This window comes from Mobula hypostoma, chromosome 8 (genome assembly GCF_963921235.1).
Source record: "Mobula hypostoma chromosome 8, sMobHyp1.1, whole genome shotgun sequence".
NCBI lineage: Eukaryota > Metazoa > Chordata > Chondrichthyes > Myliobatiformes > Myliobatidae > Mobula > Mobula hypostoma.
This window is the reverse complement of record NC_086104.1, coordinates 67,669,573-67,690,574: the sequence shown is the minus strand read 5'-3', so window position 1 is coordinate 67,690,574 and position 21,002 is coordinate 67,669,573. Positions and strand designations below refer to the sequence as shown.

General features: G+C 41.0%; 1 protein-coding gene across 10 annotated transcripts in view; it reads left to right on the top strand.

Annotated features, from left to right (window-relative positions):
- The window catches only part of LOC134350601 (utrophin-like), a 537,041-nt gene that overhangs the window by 344,040 nt on the left and 171,999 nt on the right, over positions 1-21,002 (top strand). For 7 of the 10 annotated variants that reach the window (XM_063056033.1, XM_063056035.1, XM_063056034.1 and 4 more), the window contains one exon: positions 15,029-15,201. In XM_063056033.1, the coding sequence (XP_062912103.1) occupies positions 15,029-15,201 (173 nt within the window). Of the gene's footprint in view, positions 1-6,183; positions 6,490-6,540; positions 6,745-15,028; positions 15,202-21,002 lie in introns of those variants that run through there. The other 3 variants (XM_063056039.1, XM_063056040.1, XM_063056038.1) reach the window with 3 other exon arrangements.

Below are 21,002 nucleotides of genomic sequence, written 5' to 3'. Positions count from 1 at the left end.
CCCTTACAGAGATATTTGTGCACTGTATTGTAGACTAGTCCAGAGAGTTAGATTGCATGTGATGCCTGATTACCTCTCTAATTGGATACAAAATTAGTTTAGTTGTAGTGGAGATTGTTTTTCAGACTAAATACCTGTGATCAGCAGTGTGCCAGTCAGGTTGATGCTGGGTGCACTGGTATTCATCATTTATATTAATGAACGTTGTGAACGTAGGTAGCATAGTTAGTAAATTTGCAGATGATTCTGAAGTAGAAAGTTTAGAAGACAGTGAAGATGCTTATTAAAACTTACAAAGGGATCTTAATCAACTGGGCCAGTAGGCTGAAGAATGGCAGGTGGAATTTAATTCAGATAAATACAAAGTGTTTAAGAAACGAAGAACCCATTTGGCCAGCTACATAGTTCATCAAAAGTAATGACACAGTAGAAAGGATGGTGAAGAAGACATATGCATGCTTACCTCTGATGATCAGAATACTGAGTTTTGGAGTTTGAACAATATATTACAGCTGCACTATTTATTGGTAGGGCCACATTTCTGGTTGCCTTTTAGAGGAAGAATATTAATAAACTGGAGAGGGTGCAAAATTAGCCAGACTGGTAGACATGAGTTATTGGGAAAGACTGGATAGGCTAGGAGAATTTCTCCTGGAGCATAAAAGTCCACTCCAGTTTCTTCTGGAGCAGAGGAGGCACAACTTTTTCACAAAGAGGGTGCTGACTATATGGAATGAGCTGCCAGTGGCAGTAGTGGAGGTAGTGACAGTTAGTACATTTAAAAGGCATTTTGACATCAGTGTGGCTAGGAAAGGTTTAGAGGGCTGTAGACAGGGCTGGCTCAGTTAGGCAAATGGATCAGCATGGAGAGCTTGGGCTATTAGGTCTGTTTCTGCACTGTATCACTCAGTGACTCACTGTAAGTTTCATCTGAATAATGGCTCAGAAAACATCGAGTAACAGTGTTTCAAGAGCTGGAAATTCTCAGCATGTCCTGATCTGCAGCATATCCTCAACCGAAATCACTTAAAACCAAAACATTGTTAATTTCATTTTGTGATGCTTTACTATGGTTGTGATGCCGTGCTATGGAAATCAGCCACCATGTCGGGTTATGGAATAGGACTTCAAAAGTAATTTGTTGTGAAGTATTTATGTCAAATTGTGCTGCAAGGCTTATCCTTTTTTCAGTTTTCTTCCTTTGCTGAGAGTGTGGGAAATAGTTCCGTATTGACATGGGATGTTTTGGTTGTTTACTTGAACATTGCTAACAACATTTTTGGAATATCTTTGTTTTTTTTAAACAAGATCATTGCCATTATCTTCATTCTGGAAGAAAAACAACATCTTGCATTGCAGAATTCAATTTTGAAGCTAGTTATGATCTGCAATCTATTGTGGTGCAAAAAATTTGTTTGTATTCTTTGCATAAATCACTTTCAAATAATGCTCATAGCATCACATGAGGTCAGGATCTCTTTGGTTGCTATGTATGCAAGTAATTTTACTAGGAAATAAAAGTCATAGATTTACCCAGAATGTAACTCAACTGAAACATTTGTGTTTTTTAAAAATTGAGTTTGTACTCTTTATAGTGAAGTTTTTGGATGAAAATTACTTGATAAAGAATGCACAGAGTATTGGAAAGGATGACTTTACATTTGCAAACTAATAAAGCAATACATTTTCCTATTAAATTCATGAACACTTATAGTGTTATTGGTTCCACCTGAAGCTCTCTGGTGGGTGTCATCTCAGTACTATGTTTTCCACAAATCTTTTGTGTCATTATATTGTCTGTTCTGTAGACACTCAGCAATTTAAGAATACCCAAGGCTGTTACATTCATATCATTGAGTTATATATAACCCAGGCACATTTCTACACTTATCTTAATGCATTTTTAAGTCATCAACTTCTGAATGAAGCCGAAGGCTGGTCAGGTTATTTTGGTGCACTTTTTAAAATCTGTTAATGATCACTTATCTTTTGTGTTCAAATTTGGGATTGATTTGGGTGTGTACAATAAAACCTTAGTGCTCAGAATGCAGTATGGTAGGAGTGATCAACACTTGGTTTTCTGTACCATGTCACTCTAGCCTTGAAGACCAGTCAGTTTGCAGATTCCTTTTCTGATTTTCCGGTTCTCTTTGCTGAACTCGGTGCCTCTGGAAATTTCAGTAGTGCAGTTGCCATTTCTGTTATCTCACTAGTACTGGCTTTGACTCAGTGGGCAATGTTGTCACCTTTGTGTCAGAATATTAAAGCTCTGCTATAGAAATGAGCATCTTCTTTCTTAATGCTTCAGTGTAATACTATCGGGGTGTAGCACAAGGCTGCTGTTCATCAGATGAGAAATAGAGGCTGCACTCTAGGATGGATGTAATGGGTTCCATAGCACTATTTCAAGAATACTTGCATTTATTTTTGATACCCTGGGAAAGATTTATCCCTAAAGTGAAATTTCTCTTGTTAGATGTATATAGGGTGAAATTAAACTTGGGCCATAAATTACAATAATGAATGAACCTCAAAAAGTGTTACTTCAGTTTTGCAAAATAGTTGGAAAATGGAGGGTAAAAAGCACCTGTATAATTGAAGTAACACACATCAAAGTTGCTAGTGAACGCAGCAGGCCAGGCAGCATCTCTAGGAAGAGGTGCAGTCGACGTTTCAGGCCGAGACCCTTCAGGAAGAGTGAGTAAGGGATTTGAAAGTTGGAGGGGGAGGGGAGATCCAAAATGGTAGGAGAAGACAGGAGGGGGAGGGATGGAGCCAAGAGCTGGACAGGTGATAGGCAAAAAGGATACGAGAGGATCATGGGACAGGAGGTCCGGGAAGAAAGACAAGTGGGGAGGGGAACCCAGAGGATGGGCAAGGGATATATTCAGAGGGACAGAGGGAGAAAAAGGAGAGTGAGAGAAAGAATGTGTGTATAAAAATAAGTAATAGATGGGGTACGAGGGGGAGGTGGGGCATGAGCGGAAGTTAGAGAAGTCGATGTTCATGCCATCAGGTTGGAGGCTACCCAGACGGAATATAAGGTGTTGTTCCTCCAACCTGAGTGTGGCTTCATCTTTACAGTAGAGGAGGCCGTGGATAGATATGTCAGAATGGGAATGGGATGTGGAATTAAAATGTGTGGCCACTGGGAGATCCTGCTTTCTCTGGCGGACAGAGCGTAGGTGTTCAGCAAAGCGGTCTCCCAGTCTGCGTCGGGTCTCTGATTAGGAACTGATTAGGTCTGGAATCCAAAAAGAAGCGTAGAGCTTTGAGACCTTCAGGGACCTAATCAGTTCCCCTGTACCACAACTCTGCTCCGTCTAGCAGAATTAGTCCTTACTCTTAATAATTTCTCCTTCGACTCCTCCCACTTCCTCCAAACTAAAGGTGTAGCTATGGGCACCCATATGGGTCCTAGCTATGCCTGCCTTTTTGTTGGCTTTGTGGAACAATCTATGTTCCGTGCCTATTCTGGTATCTGTCCCCCACTTTTCCTTCGCTACATCGACGACTGCATTGGCGCTGCTTCCTGCACGCATGCTGAGCTCGTTGACTTTATTAACTTTGCCTCCAACTTTCACCCTGCCCTCAAGTTTACCTGGTCCATTTCCGACACCTCCCTCCCTTTTCTAGATCTTTCTGTCTCTGGAGATAGCTTATCCACTGATGCCTACTATAAGCCTACTGACTCTCACAGCTATCTGGACTATTCCTCTTCTCACCCTGTCTCTTGCAAAAACGCCATCCCCTTCTCGCAATTCCTCCATCTCCGCCGCATCTGCTCTCAGGATGAAGCTTTTCATTCTAGGACAAGGGAGATGTCTTCCTTTTTTAAAGAAAGGGGCTTCCCTTCCTCCACTATCAACTCTGCTCTTAAACGAATCTCCCCCATTTCACGTACATCTGCTCTCACTCCATCCTCCCGCCACCCCACTAGGAATAGGGTTCCCCTGGTCCTCACCTACCACCCCACCAGCCTCCGGGTCCAACATATTATTCTCCGTAACTTCCACCACCTCCAACGGGATCCCACCACTAAGCACATCTTTCCCTCCCCCCCCCCGCTGCATTCCGCAGGGATCGCTCCCTACGCGACTCCCTTGTCCATTCGCCCCCCCCATCCCTCCCCACTGATCTCCCTCCTGGCGCTTATCCTTGTAAGCGGAACAAGTGCTACACATGCCCTTACACTTCCTCCCTTACCACCATTCAGGGCCCCAAACAGTCCTTCCAGGTGAGGCGACTCTTCACCTGTGAGTCGACTGGGGTGATATACTGCGTCCGGTGCTCCCGATGTGGCCTTTTATATATTGGTGAGACCCGACGCAGACTGGGAGACCGCTTTGCTGAACACCTACGCTCTGTCCGCCAGAGAAAGCAGGATCTCCCAGTAGCCACACATTTTAATTCCACATCCCATTCCCATTCTGACATGTCTATCCACGGCCTCCTCTACTGTAAAGATGAAGCCACACTCAGGTTGGAGGAACAACACCTTATATTCCGTCTGGGTAGCCTCCAACCTGATGGCCTGAACATCGACTTCTCTAACTTCCGCTAAGGCCCCACCTCCCCCTCGTACCCCATCTGTTACTTATTTTTATACACACATTCTTTCTTTCACTCTCCTTTTTCTCCCTCTGTCCCTCTGAATATACTCCTTGCCCATCCTCTGGGTCCCTGCCCCCCACTTGTCTTTCTTCCCAGACCTCCTGTCCCATGATCCTCTCGTATCCCTTTTGCCTATCACCTGTCCAGCTCTTGGTTCCATCCCTCTCCCTCCTGTCGTCTTCTATCATTTTGGATCTCCCCCTCCCCCTCCAACTTTCAAATCTCTTACTCACTCTTCCTTCAGTTAGTCCTGACGAATGGTCTCGGCCTGAAACATCGACTGCACCTCTTCCTAGAGATGCTGCCTGGCCTGCTGCGTTCACCAGCAACTTTTATGTGTGTTGCAACTTGAGGTGTGCAACGTGATCTGGAATCAGTGGCCGGGTTAATTTAAACAAGTTCCCTTTTGAATTACAGGCATAAACTTTTCATGTGGTTATTTGAGCTGAATTCATGTTTATACAAGCGCATGGCAACAGCATCAAAGGCCTGAAGTTTATTGAGAGGAGAATGGCATGAAACAGGGAGGAAGTTGGTGCTTAGAAAATTTAATTCTTGATGAAATTAAAGGCACTTTGTTTCATGTGTAAATGTGTAACCATTGAGACAACTCTGAGTTACTGCATTCCGAACCCATGGCCTTCTATTTTGGGAATCGCTTGAATTTAATGTTCCCTGGTGTACTTTCTATGCTATTTGAATGGTAAACATTTATAATGAAAGAAATGTGAATGACATCATGTCCCTGTTATTTTGCCGGAAGTAACTCAAATTACTTCAGATTTATGACTTAAAATGGCAAGGAAAAGTTTTCCAACACTTTAGTGTAACAAATTCCAGAAATGACCTAAGAGTGATTTCTAATCTGCAGGAATTTAAATAAAAAATAACTTTCAAGTGGATTAAATATTATTTATCATTGACAAAACGTAAGTGCAGGGACTGTAGATATTGGGAGGAGTCAGTTGAAGTCAAAGCTTCTGTGTGGCATAATAGTGAATTGCATCTAAACTCATTGTGACATATTTATGAAATACAATGCATTCTCTTTGAATTGTTAAACATTTGCATTCACCATTATTCCATGTCTGAACATATCTTAACTCACCACACAGGCTCATCGATGGCAATTCCTGTAAACTTAAGGCCTCCTTTAAAATCCCTTGTCCTTATCTCGCTTCTGAGCTTAATTTCTTCAGAAAGTTGATGTTCATTTACCATTTTTTGTAGAGATAGTTTTTTTTTAACAGTTTCTTTATTCTGTGAGCTGAAAAATTCCTTCGTCCCAAGAAACAAATACAGATCTGAGAAAAGTGGCATGGAAACCAGCTAGTAAAGTAAAATGCTAACAACGAGCTAACAAATAAGCACATTTTCCTGAATATTCTGCCTTCCTCTGTCTGCCAAAGAAAACAATAAATCAGAGGCTTCTAAGAAATCAAAACCGTTGATTTGTCAACATGTGCCAACTTGCAGATCAGTGACTCAGGTCATAAACTTTGCTGTTCCCCTCCCATCCCAGTGGACCAAAGTCCCGTTTGATGTAATCTCCTGAATACGTGTTTATGATGGAACTGATTGAAGGACTGCTTTTGCCTCTGCACAGAAATTCTTTCAGAAAAGTTCACATGCGAGCACTCATCGATTATTTTTTGACTTACAAACTGTCAATGGTTGACATCAGTTCTTCAGTCAAGGCTGGACCCATGAAGAAATGCTTTAAAGAAACAGCAATTGGGTTGCCACGTTAAAGTGGACTGGTGAAGTTTTGGACTAAGTTTTAGATTGCGAGTTAACTCAGAAAATGAAAATGCAATGGAAACTGACTGAAACCTGCAGAAGATTCCTCTGCATCCTGGATCTAGGTATCTTAGAGTGAGTTCTATTGAATTGATGGATGTGTGAAGTTGAAAGTATGTTAATCACAATCTGATGGATTTAGCGTGCATGAGAGGATTTGGGACAGGTGAAAGCAGCAGGTGAAACTTCTGTTTGCAGATGCAAAACCACAGCAAAAGCAGCAGTAATGGTACAGCTTGATGTGGAAAGATGTAGGCTGCGTCAAGGTGAGAGTTAAGGATGATTGGCCTGAACTTCAGCTTGCAGGAATTACTGAGAAAAATTGAGCAGGTATAGTAAGAAGAAAATTATCTTATTATGACCTGATGTTTATTTCATTTTATAAAAAGATATAGTTGAGTTTAATTTATGTTGTTATTTTTATCACACTGAACTCAGAATTTTTCATACTGAATTAATCATTTTAAATTACTTTTTTTTATACAGGGGGTTAAGAATGGTTATTGTTGCACAGCAAGGGAGTTAACGACTGCATCATTGTAGAAAACGTCAATGTGTATTTGTATCAGATTTGGAGAGAATTGTAATGTGCTTTAATATTATAAAAGATTATAAATGTGGGTCATTTCCATTTTGTTGTTAGGGTTGTCTGCCACAGTTACAGAGAGCATTGTCATAAAGTGGAGAGATTGGTGCTTCCTTTGTTCATGAGTTTGGTTAGTTCTAATGTTTCACAAGTTCAGCAGTGTAAAATTAAGTAGTTAAGGCCATAGTTGAAATGATTATACATTAGCATCAGCAAACTTCAACTTTTCATTGAGAGGGCAGCCAGAGGAGGCTTAATTATGAATCTGAAGTGTATCAGTGAATACTTGTGTGATAATTAATATTATTTCATGACATTTGTAATTGGGTGTTGTTACTAAAAGGGAGATAGAATTTGCCATTGATAGGGTGGAAAACTGTAAAATCACCAGTTCTGGTTACAATTGTTGATTGCCATCTGTTAACAGCAGGGGTGACAATTTATTGAGATTCTGAAAATATTCTGTGACTAATTAACATTTTGTCATTCACTGGATGAATGATTCACGTTGTCAGAATTTCACTCCCAAGAGCTTGCAATTACCTTCACGGATCTGCTACCAAGGTCTAATTGCCTAGTCAATTTAGGAAAAGCAGATTCTAAGCCAACAACATTTCCTATTCATAACATTCTATGGCTGGATCACAGATGGGTGCTACCAATTGTGCATCCATTGCCTGTGCGATACTTGGATAAACTGAACCGTTTATCCTGAACTTGAACATACTTCCTCTCTGTAGCAGTAATTAGGAAAAAAATAAGTTTCACATTTGTTTAATGTTATGAAATCAGTGTTTATTTGATGGATAGCACTAAAGTTGGAAGCTTGGGTATTGGATTTCAGATTGAAAAGGGAGTATTTCTAAGGCAGAATAACATCGATATGCCTGTCATTCCAATAATCTGAAGTATATTTCTGTTAATAATATGTGGATGTTTGAACATCAGAAAATAGTGAATTTGTACACATCAAGAACATGACTGATAGAACCAAGGCTTGTTCAAATGTACAAGAACTAGGCTGTGTTCGGAAAGGAGTTTAATAGCTTAAGATAATGTTTGTACCATTTCCTGTTAATTTTCATGGAGCATGAACACAGTACATATAATCACAACCAACACTGCCTTAGTCATAACCTGCATTGTGTAAGTCAATTGCAGTCTCAAATTGAAACACTTCACCATAAATGTAGTTATAGCACATGATCTGTTAATTAATAGTCTAAGATATTCATATTTTCCCCTCAGTTCATGCGTGCTTTAATTTCTGTCAGGGGATTTAGTGCTGATGCCAAGACAGTATTAATTCCCATCCACAAATTGGCCTGTTAATGCTGTTGAATATCACTAAAAAGTAATTACACTTATTTTGTTAGAGATGGTCATTAACTAACATGTGCGCTGATACTTTGATCAAATACTGTTTCATTATCTGAAAATCAGTGAATGGAATTGAATGCAGTGCAGGAATCAATGAACATTCTTATTTCCAACAATATGTTTGGGAAATTGAAAAAGGTGATCTGGCCTTGGATACTTTTCTGAGAAAATTGTTCAATGATATTCTGAGTTCAAGATCAATAACCTTCAACTGCCACAACTAATTTACTTTCTGCTACTGTGACTCCAACTAGTTCAGAATGTTCCTATTGACTTCCATTTTACCAGGGCTTCTGAATGTCATCTCTATCTTCATGCCAACAACAGTCAATTATACTCAGCCACAACATTTGTTCTGTGTGTGGATAGAAGCTGCAATGAGGCCTTGAAACTAAGTGGGCCAAGTGAAAACCAAGCTGCGTAAGAGAAAGCAGGTTATGTGACGGTAACACACATCAAAGTTGCTGGTGAACGCAGCAGGCCAGGCAGCATCTCTAGGAAGAGGTACAGTCGACGTTTCAGGCCGAGACCCTTCGTCAGGGCTGATGAAGGGTCTCGGCCTGAAACGTCGACTGTACCTCTTCTTAGAGATGCTGCCTGGCCTGCTGCGTTCACCAGCAACTTTGATGTGTGTTGCTTGAATTTCCAGCATCTGCAGAATTCCTCGTGTTATGTGACGGTATCAGGTTCCCCGTCTAAACAGTCTAAAACTCAAAAGAAGTTTTTGAGCACTATCCAAATAGATATTTACAGTTATACCTCACTATAGGGAGGCTATACTGTGTCTATCTACTCTTCAAAGACTAACTTGTGTACCTGTCTAGTCTCTGTAGTGAGGTCTAGCTGCCAATACCTACTGTTTGAGTGGTGGGTCCCCCACAGCTTTTCAGAAATCTTTTATCAATTAGAAATCTATTGTGGGTGTTCAAAGTGTGTTAAGAACAAAGCGGATTCAAAGGAGGAGATCCAGCTAATGAAGTATTTTAAGGATGGTTTATTTTATTTTTAATGATGCATGTTTAAGTTTAGACCAATACAATGGATTCTGGTTAATCAGCACAGTTGCTTATTTGGAACAACTCTTAAACAGTGAAGACTAATCGAGTACAATTTCTAGCTAGCATCAGTTGTGTGCACTTCCATGGCCTTTAGGCACTACATTGTGCTTAGAGTGAGCGGTTTTTAAATAGCTTCGGTTGTGTTTGTGTTCAAAAAGCAGTGACTTTCTCATTGATTGCTGGTGAGAAGTAAGCAGTAAGACAACTCAGAACTGTTTTGCTGCACTGCAGTTTCAAGCATTCAGGTTTGGAGATACTGGCATGGTTAGAGCATTGGCTGATTGGTAGGAGGCAGTGAATGGGAGTAAAAGGATCCTTTTCTGGTTGGCTGCCAGTGACTAGTGGTCTTCCGCAGGGGTCAGTGTTTGAACCACTTCTTTTTGTACAGTATACCAATGAGTTAGATGATGGAATAGACGGGTTGGTGCCAAGTTTGCAGATGATATGAAGATTGGTGGAGGGGCAGGTAGTGTTGAGGAAATAGGAAGGCTGCAGAAGGACTTAGACACATTAGGAGAATGAGCAAGAAAGTGGCAAATGAAATATGATGTTGGAAAATTCATGGTCATCCACTTTGGTAGTCGAAATAAATGTGCAAACTATTTTTTAGAAGGGGAGGAAATCCAAGAATCTGAGATGCAAAGGGACTTGGAAGTCCTTGTGCAAAACACCTTAAAAGCTAACTTGCAGGTTGAGTTGGTGGTGAGGAAGGCAAATGCAATGTTAGCATTCATTTCAAGATGTCTAGAATACAAGAGCAGGGATGTGATGCTGAGGCTTTATAAGGCACAAGTGAGGACTCACCTTGAACATTGTGAACAGTTTTGGCTCCTTATCTAAGATGGCTGGCATTGGAGATGGTTCAGAGGAAGTTCACAAGGATGATTCTGGGAATGAAAGGGTTATCATATAAGGAACATTTGATAGTTCTGGGTCTGTACTCGCTGGAATTTAGGATGGGGGGGTGGATCTCATTGAAACCTTTTGAATGTTAAAAGGCCTAGACAGAGCAGATGTGGAAAGGATGTTTCCCTTGGTGGGGTGGGGGGGCTAGGACAAGAGGGCACAGCCTCAGGATAGAGGGGCATTGATTTAAGACAGAGATGTAGAGAAATTTTTTAAGCCAGAGGGTGGTTAATTTGTGGAATTTGTTACCACAGGCAGCTGTGGAGGCCAGGTCACTGAGTGTATTAAGGCAGAGCTTCATCAGTTCTTGATTGGACATGGCATCAAAGCTTACATGGAGAAGGCCAGTGAGTGGGGCTGAGGAGGGAAAAAAGGATCAGCCATGATTGAATGGTGGAGTAGACTAAATGGGTCAAGTGGCCTAATTCTGCTCCTGTGTCTCATGGTCTTCTGGAGATGCCAGAAACAGCCTGGAGTGAAAATGAAATGATTTCACAATTTCAGTTGGGTAGGAACTACAAAGAATTTGAAGATTTTGGCAATCATCATGAATGTTACAATGAAAATGAAGATATGGAATATGCAATTGATGAAATTATTGTATGATGGCAGCCTGTCATATGCACTAGGTGTTTGCACTGGTTTTGTTCATTTACAATCAAAAGAATACAGCAACGTATACGAGATTAATTCCTTCATTAACAAGTATTAAGAACTAATGCAGCTTTATAGTACTTTCACAGTATTTGTCATATTCTAATTTGTTTATTTCATTTAAATATGCAATTTGTTACTCAGTTGTACAGTAGTTTGTCTTTTTTATACCTTTTTAGCTATTTCCATGAAACTTTGGCTAATTGGGGCAGTCACTTAATGGGTCAAAATGTACTGGTCCCAATGCGTTGCAATTAACTGAAATTCATTGTAGTTTTTAACCATACTTTTAACACACAGGGGATTTCTAATTTGTAAAAGATTTCTGAATTATAGAAGATTGACAAAATACAAAGGATTTCCAGCCACGGGTACAATTCTTAAAAGCTTAAAGAACATACCAATGCAATGCAGATGAATGAAACTGAAGGCTGAGGAATGAATTCCAGTTCTTCTTTCTGTCACACCATCTTTCTGTTATTCTCCTTGACATTTCTAACATTTTCCAATGCATCCTCATTTATTCTCTTTTCTACATGATATCATCTACATGTGATGTTTTCCAGATACCTTTGCTGGGACAAAGTAATTTACACAGATGGTTCAAAAGTTTCTCAGGGCAATGGTGCTAATAAATTGGCTACAGTTGACTACTTTAATGTAGACCAATTAATATAGTGCCATGTCTGGTGTTTGGATAATGTAGACAAATGTAGCATGGTTTCTTCAGTCTGCAAACCTCTGAACATCTCTTAGCAGCCAGCCCAAGTACCCTTTAATCTTTGAACAGATCACGGCTTCAATTTTCCTTACGAACTGAAGATTGGTTCTTGTTGTACCAAGAAGTTGAGCAAGAAATATTTGTTAAAAGTTTAACTGTCACACTCTGACCCTTTGTAAAGGTCAATCTGCTGTTGTAGAAAGCTGAGGTTAGCAATAAACCTCTTCGGCCCTGCAAGCTGAAATATTCATCACAGTTAATAATGGTTAAGAACTACTTGATGGGATCATTATCCTTCTATTGAGTATAGGCTGAGGAGGCAGAAATTGGCTGAACTATGCTGTCCAGCTTTACAGGCAGGACCTGGATGAGAAATTTTGAATCCTTTGGTCACTTGTTGTTGCTGGACAGGATCAGCTTACAAACAGTTGGGCAGAAGCTTAGCCAGGTTATAGTTGGGCCCAATGTGCTGTGTCTTTTTATATGGTGAGGTGAATTGAATTGACTGAGCTGGATAATACAGTTGGCTTCTGGTCCAAGCTTCTGCAGTGACTTTGTTATTTCTGTGCTGGGCATTGAGGATACACATGGAGTCATAGCTTTGTGTTAGTTGTTGCATTTCCACTTCTCGCAACAGGTGTCAGAGAACTGCTTCTGGTATTTAACATGCATGTTGTCTTTTGTTGTAGCTTCATCTGGATGACTTCTCACATTTAGGAATGGTTTCCTCTTTTCAATTGAACCGGGGCATTTCTCTGTTTTGGCTCATTAGCCTTGCAATTACACTGCAGATAGTGCTATAATAACAAATTTGCTGCCTCCACATAATTCGAATGTCTCATTAACACCCAGTTTTGAAATGCTAAATCTATTCCAAATCCAACTCCTCAGCACACTGGAAGTAAAATGGAAAGCCTGTCCTCAGTTGCCATCTGTATGCAGTTTGCATGTTCTCCTTTTGGGTTTTTTCCAGGTTCTCCCATAAGTTTCTCTGAACTCTGCCAGGTGTTAGGAAAGCCAGAGGGAACTGATGGAAGGAAAAGACACAGGGACGTAAGTTGAGGAATGGGCTGATGGGAATACTCTGACTCCAGGAACCAAATGATCTCATCTTGTGTTTATGGAAATAATCCCAGCACGGTCTCTTTTTTTTATAACTTTGCATGGGGCCAGGGAGTTGAAAACTTTGGAAACACGTCCAAAATTATCAGCTCCTTCTGCATATGCTTCATATACTGCAAGCAACCAGTTACTGAGGCCTGATTCCAAAATGTGTCAAATTTGGATGAAACAATGGTCGTCATGTCCAAAGGCAATGATGGTGGCAATGATGGTGTAGACTGAACTTGATTTTCTATAATAACCAAAGATAAGATGGGAATTAGCCCAGCATTTATTCCCATTTCAAATTTCCCTTGAAAACGTGACAGTAAGCCACCTTACTAACTTGGTGGAGGCTCTTCTTAGTGCTGTAGTACAGGGAGTGCAAGGATTTTGGTCCAGTGATAATCAAATAACCAAGATATATAACTAAGAATGGTGTTACACTTGCATTGGAATTTGTAGATGATAATAGTCTCTTGCATTTGGAAAAAAATGGTTGAGGTCTTGACAAGTTGCTGCATTGCAATTTGCAAATGATACACGCAATAGCCACAGTTTGCCGATGGTAGAGGGAGGACTATTTCAAGTTCAAGTTTATTGTCATCTGACTATACATATATACAACCAAACAAAGTAATGTTCCTCTGCAGCACAGTCACCCACACACAATATATATCACACACAACACATAAACCAAGATATTATACTATTAAAAAGTTAATAAAATATAATTCAAAATGTATGCAGTAAAGCACAGCATTGGTAAGCAGTGCTCACTGTCCTAATGATGAGACCTCAGTGATGGTTGGGTAGTCATTAGTCTCTCAGCCTGAGGGAAGAAGCTGTTAGCCAGTTTGGCAGTCCTCGACCTGATTCCTCTGCACCTCATTCCTGATGGTAGTGGGTCAAAGAGATTGTGGAATGGGTTGTAGGGATCCTCAGTAATGCTTTGGCCCCTTCACCTTCAATGCTTCCAGTAACTGTCAAAAATAGGGAGGGGTAGGGAGAACCCGATGATCCTCTTGGCAGTTTTTACTGTCCTCTTCCGGTCCAATGCCTTGCAGCTTCCAACCCACACAATGATGCAGCCAGACAGAAGACTCAACGGTGCTCCTGTAGAATATTGTTAGAATGGGGGTGTGGAGCCTTGCACACCCCAGTCTTCTCAGAAACTGCTGTGCCTTCTTGACTAGTGAGGAGGTGCTGAGAGTCCAGGTTAGATCGTCCATCATGTGCACACCTAGGAATTTTGTGCCTTCCACTTTCTCTTTGGTAAAGCCATTGATGTGCAATGGAAAATTGGGTTCCACTCAAGTGAGCTTTTTTTGTCTAGTTTGTAATCAGGCAGCTTAAGTTACAGTTGTAGTCATCCAAGCAAACAACGTGCATTTTATCACAGCCTTATCCTCTGACTTCCGTTTGGTCAAAAGCCAAGAGCCAGCCAGAAGATAAATGCTTGCCACAGGTTTCCAACATCTAAATTCATCATGTAGTCTGGGTGTTTTCTTCACAAGTCTGTTACAATTAATGGTTTTCAGGATGTTGATGGTAGATTAGCCACAGGATAGGGGTAATATTTGGTTTAAATGGTTATGACCTGCCATGTAAGGGCTACAAAAATTATTTAGTTCTGATCAATGTTAATTGTGGCCCAGGACCTGTTCACTGCGGAATCTGATTGCTGCTACTGCCCAAGTAATCCTGAATGAGACTGAATGTTGCTTTCAGAATGAAGACAAGGGTGAAATGTTAGTTACTGGTGGGAATGAGCCAGAGTGAATCATGTTTGATAATGGATGCCCCATATCCCAGCTTATGAACATCTGACTTATGCACAGCTCATACATGAAAAGGAGCATTTAGGAGAGCAGCAAGTGGGTTTGCTGGTTGTGAGGGGCAACAGGCATCTTCTGCTGCATGGAAACTCTTGATAGCTACATTATTGACTTGTGAACTGTCCAGATTACAAATCTGCATATTCATTGTCTCGCCAAGATGAAAATAATGTTGTAGCAGGAATGTAATCAAGATAAACTGCCAGAAATTATTACCACTTTGATATCAAATGATGCTCAAGGGTCATTTACTCAACCATGTGTGGATCTAAACAAATTAGTGAGGTAAAATAATGTGCAATTGTGAAGTATGTGAAGTGGTATCCCTGGAGAATCAGTATTTTGACTGTTTTGTCTTTGTTTTACTCAGGATATTCAGGCTGAGATTGATGCTCACAATGACATTTTTAAGAATATTGATGGCAACAGACAAAAGATGGTGATGGTCTTGGGTAATTCAGAGGAAGCTGCCTTGCTCCAGCAACGTCTTGATGACATGAACCAGCGATGGAGTGATCTGAAGACAAAATCTGTCAATATCAGGTTCGTAGACTGAGACAAGTGTTGTTGGAATACCTTACATTGAAAGCGTAGACAAAGGCCTTAATTTGTAGCTGAAGAATGTCAGTTTGTCTGAACATAAAATGAAACAAAGCTATGAAGTGATAAGTTTCAAAATACTAAGAGGAAGGCAAATCAGTAAATGACAGAACACAAAAAAAATCAGTTCTCAGCTGTTCGGAATGAATATAGTTAGACAAAAGTGAATTGTGCCAAATAATGCAAACACAAGAAAATCTGCAGATGCTTTAAATTCAAGCAACACACACAAAATGCTGGTGGAACGTAGCAGGCCAGGCAGCATCTATAGAAAGAAGGGCAGATGACGTTTCGGTGTGAGACCCTTCGAAGGGTCTCGGCCCGAAACATCAACTGCAGAGTCCTGATGAAGGGTCTTAGCCTGAAACATCGATGCATTTCTTCCTATAGATGCTGCCTGGCCTGCTGTGTTCCAACAGCATTTTGTGTGTGCCAAATAATGTTTAAATTCAATGGATATGCTATCAGTCATGTGAAATTAGTCCTAACTTCAACAGAGTAGAAGTTTTGGGAGGAATATAATTCATTACATATCATATTTAATGCTTTTAAGGAATGGGATGGATTTGAGAGGAATCGTGTCAGATAATGTTCCTCTTATATTTTGTCTTAAAACTTTAACAATTGTGTGTGGAATTTAGCTCCTTGAAAATAGAAGATGTCATAGCTGGAAGAAATGAGAAGTTTATTTTAAATTTATTTTGTGAATGGGGTTGGTTTTCAGAAGTGAAATACAAGCTCTTAAAAGCCTAAGACTTTGTGACCTGCTTCTTCACTGGTCCTCCCAACATAAGATTGTATTCATAAGATTGGTGTTATCTTGCATTAATTACAAAGCACTCATTGTTTCAAATAATGATCTGAGCTGTTTGGAATACTAGCAGATTTAAAGTAACACATATCCATGACTTTGTAAAACCAAATAAGCTGGTACAGGTGGCCCCTGTTTTCCGAATGTTTGCTTTACGACACCTTGCTGTCATGGAAGACCTACATCAGTTACCTGTTTTCGCTAACAGAAGATGCTTTCACTGTTACGAGAAAAGGCAGTGCACACCTGAACAGCCAAGTTCCTCCCCCGGAACTGCATTCTAGCCAGCATTGCTTAAACACGTGCTTTATCTCAATTTATTTTGTGCATCCGTTAGCATGATGAGTTCTAAGGTATCGGAAAAGCCTAAAAGAGCTCGTAAGGGTGTTACACTTAGCGTAAAACTAGACATAATTAAGCGTTTCGATCGTGGTGAACGAAGTAAGAACATTGTCCGCATGTTGAACTTGCCTGCGTCCACCATTTATACTATTTATACGCAGAGAGAAAGAATTTTGAAAGCTGCCGATGTTACTGTTGGTTCTGCTCGTAGCAAAGTGGTCTCTCAGCATCCAGTAATGGATAAAATGGAAAGTCTCTTGCTTGAGTGGATTAATGGGTGTACAAAGCATGGTGTTCCGTTAAGTTTCCTTATACTTAAGGAAAAATCAGTCAGTCTTTTTAATAAGCTGAAACAGAAAGCACTGGACGATGGTGATGAAAGCGTTGCGAAAGTGGAATTTAAAGGTAGTCATGGGTGGTTTGATCGGTTTCTGAGGCGAGGGCAGCTCCATAGTTTAAGCAGTGGTCCCCAACCTCTGGACCGTGGACTGATATGTGGCTGCGAAGAATGCAGGGGTGCAGCGGTAGTCGGAAAGCACCCAGCAGACCTTTAAGAGAAAAAGCCAAAATAAACAAGCTAATTAATTAGGTGCCGCCAGGCACATAAATGTCGGCCCAGATCAGAGGCGATTGCCAATTGCGTCAGGTGGTTATTTGTATAAGCAAGTCATAGTCATACTTTATTGATCCCGGGAGAAATTGGTTTTCGTTACAGTTGCACCATAAATAATAGTAATAAAACCATAAATAGTTAAATAGTAATATGTAAATTATGCCAGGAAATAAGTCCAGGACCAGCCTATTGGCTCAGGGTGTCTGACCCTCCAAGGGAGGAGTTGTAAAGTTTGATGGCCATAGGCAGGAATGACTTCCTGTGACGCTCTGTGTTGCATCTCCGTGGAATGAGTCTCTGGCTGAATGTACTCCTGTGCCCACCCAGTACATTATGTAGTGGATCGGAGACATTGTCCAAGATGGCATGCAACTTAGACAGCATCCTCTTTTCAGACACCACCATCAGAGAGTCCAGTTCCATCCCCACAACATCACTGGCCTTACGAATGAGTTTGTTGATTCTGTTGGTGTCTGCTCCCCTCAGCCTGCTGCCCCAGCACACGACAGCAAACATGATAGCACTGGCCACCACAGGCTCAGAGGACATCCTCATCGTCCGGCAGATGTTAAAGGACCTCAGTCTCCTCAGGAAATAGAGACGGCTCTGACCCTTCTTGTAGACAGCCTCAGTGTTCTTTGACCAGTCCAGTTTATTGTCATTTTGTATCCCCAGGTATTTGTAATCCTCCACCATGTCCACACTGACCCCCTGGATGGAAACAGGGGTCACCGGTACCTTAGCTCTCCTCAGGTCTACCACCAGCTCCTTAGTCTTTTTCACAGTAAACTGCAGATAATTCTGCTCACACCATGTGACACAGTTTCCTACCGTAGTCCTGTACTCAGCCTCAGCTCCCTTGCTGATGCATCCAACTATGGCAGAGTCATCCGAAAACTTCTGAAGATGACAAGACTCTGTGCAGTAGTTGAAGTCCGAGGTGTAAATGGTGAAGAGAAAGGGAGGCAAGACAGTCTCCTGTGGAGCCCCAGTGCTGCTGATCACTCTGTCGGACACACAGTGTTGCAAGCACATGTACTGTGGCCTGCCACTCAGGTAATCAAGAATCCATGACACCAGGGAAGCATCCACCTGCATCACTGTCAGCTTCTCCCCCAGCAGAGCAGGGCGGATGGTGTTGAACACATTGGAGAAGTCAAAAAACATGACCCTCACAGTGCTCGCTGGCTTGTCCAGGTGGGCGTAGACACGGTTCAGCAGGTAGACGATGTGTTTAACTGTGACGAAACTGCAATTTATTGGAGTCTTCCTGATTCTGGTAAGTGAAACTACACTGTACATACATTATTTCTACTTTATATAGGCTGTGTATTTATCATATCATTCCTGCTTTTACTATATGTTACTGTTATTTTAGGTTTTGTGTGTTATTTGGCATGATTTTGTAGGCTATTTTTTGGGTCTGGGAACGCTCAAAAATTTTTCCCATATTAATCAATGGTAATTGCTTATTCACTTTACAATATTCCAGCTTACGAACCGTTTCATAGGAACGCTGTACCTTCGGATAGCAGGGGAAACCTGTAATTTCCACATCCTGGTCTCCCAGCAAACTGAGTGTGAATGTTTAATTATAAAATATAGTACAGGGTGAGTGCCCCTTAGCCAAAAACTTCTGAAATCCAAACTTTTTTTGAGCGCTCACACAAAGTTACAAATGGAAAATTCCACAAGGCGCTGGGAAGATTCTCAGGCGAAGCACAATTCTCTGCGCATTTGAGAGTTCTGAGAAGTTAGCTGACATATGTAATGAAAAATAGAAAAACACTGCAAAAGCAAAACATTAAAATCTCAGTTGTGTATTGAAAGAATGAATTCATCAGTGTTTTGGGGAGGGGCACGTGCTACTTAACAGTATGCTGATCATGATACAAGCAAAGATTGTGACTAATGAAAATCGAACACCAAAAAAAGTTTACAATTCTGATTGTTTTTGTACCACAGACCATAAGATAGAGAAGCAGAATTAGGACATTTGGTGCATGGAGTCTGCTCCACCATTTCATCATGGCTGATCCAATTTTCTCCTCTGCCTTCTCCCTGTATCCCTTCATGTCTTGAAGAAAGAATCTATCAATACCAAGCAAGAATCTATCAACCTCTGCCTTAAACATACATAAAGACGGCCTCCACAGCTGCATGTGGCAAAGAATTCCATAGATTCATCACCCACTAGCTAAAGAAATTCCTCCTCATGTCAGTATTAAACCAACACCCCTCTATTCTGAGGCTGTGTCCTCTGGTCTTAGACTCTTCCACCATCCTCTCCACATCTACTGAATCAAGGCCTTTCACCATTCGATAGGTTTCAATGAGGTCACCCCTCATTCTTCTGAATTCCAGTGAATATAGGCCCAGAGTGATCAAATGCTCTTCATATGACAAACCGTTCAATCTTGAAATAATTTTTGTGATGCTCCCACTATCTCTTCAGCCATCTCCTTCCGAGCTCTGGGGTGTGTACCATCTGGTATGACATCCACCTTCAGACCTTTCAGTCTCCCAGAAACCTTTCCAGTTATGGCAACTTCATACTTCATGACCCCTGAAACTTGGAACTTCCATCATAATGCCTTCCACAGTGAAGACTGATGCAAAATACTTATTCAACTCATCCAGTATGTCATTGTCCCCATTACTACCTCTCCACTATCATTTTCCAGTGGTCCGCTATCCATTCTCACCCCTCTTTTAAACTTTATGTATCTGAAGAAACTTTTGGTATCCTCTTTGATATTATGGCTAGCTACTTTCATATTCCATCTTTACCTTAATGACTTTTTTAGTTGCCTTCTATTGGTATTTGAAAGCTTCCCAATCCACTAATTTTTGCTTTATTATGTGCCTTTTCTTTGGCTTTGACTTTTCTTGTTAGCCATGATTGTGCCGTCTTTCTTTTAGAATACTACCTCCTCTTTGGGATGTATGTATCCTGTGCCTTTCGAATTGCAGAAATTCCTGCCATTGCTGCTCTCTGCCAGTGTTCATTTCTATTCAATTCTGGCCATGCTTCTTTAATTGCCTAACTCCACTGTAATACTGATGCATCTGACTTCAGCTGCTTCTTCTCAAATTCCAGGGTGAATCGATCATATTCTGATCACTTTTCCCTAAGGGTTCTTTTGCCTTAAGCTCTCTAATCAATTCTGGTTCATTGCACAACACCCAATCCAGAATAGCTGATCCTCTTGTGGGCTCAACCATGAGCTGCTCTAAAAAGCCAACTCGTAGGCACTCTGGAAATTTCCCCTCCCGAATCGAACACCAACCTGATTTTCCTAATCTTTCTGCTTAGTGAAATCCCCCATGACTATTCTAACATTAATCTTTTGACATGCATTTTCTATCTCCCATTGTAATTTGTAGGTCACACCCTTACTACTGTTTGGGAGTCCGTGTACAACTCCCATCAGGGTCTTTTTACCCTTGCAGTTCCTTAGCTCTTTCCACAATGATTCAACATCTTCCGACCCTGTGTCACATCTTTTTAATGATTTGATTTCATTTTTTACCAACAGAGCAACGTCACCCCCTCTGCCTTCCTGTCTGTCCTTTCGATACAATGTGTATCCTTGGACACTAAGCTCCCAGCTATGATCTTTCAGCCATGATTCATTGATGCCTACAACATCATACATGCTAATCTGCAACTGTGCTACGTTCATCTACCTTATTTCATATACTGTGCATATTCAAATACAATGTCTTCAGTCCTGTATTCACCCTTCTTGATTTTGTTCTCCTTTTACTTTGCAACGCATTCTATTTACTGCAATTTTGCCTTGTCAACAGCCTCAACTCACTACACATTGCCTCTGTTTGTAAACCAGCTGCTTCATCTTCAGCAGTTAGATGTCGTTCCAGTGATAGTACTTGCATTGAAACATGGACAGCTTAGGACACCAATCACACCATGCTCAACCTTCTGATTCCTCACTTTGAGGTCTTACCAACATC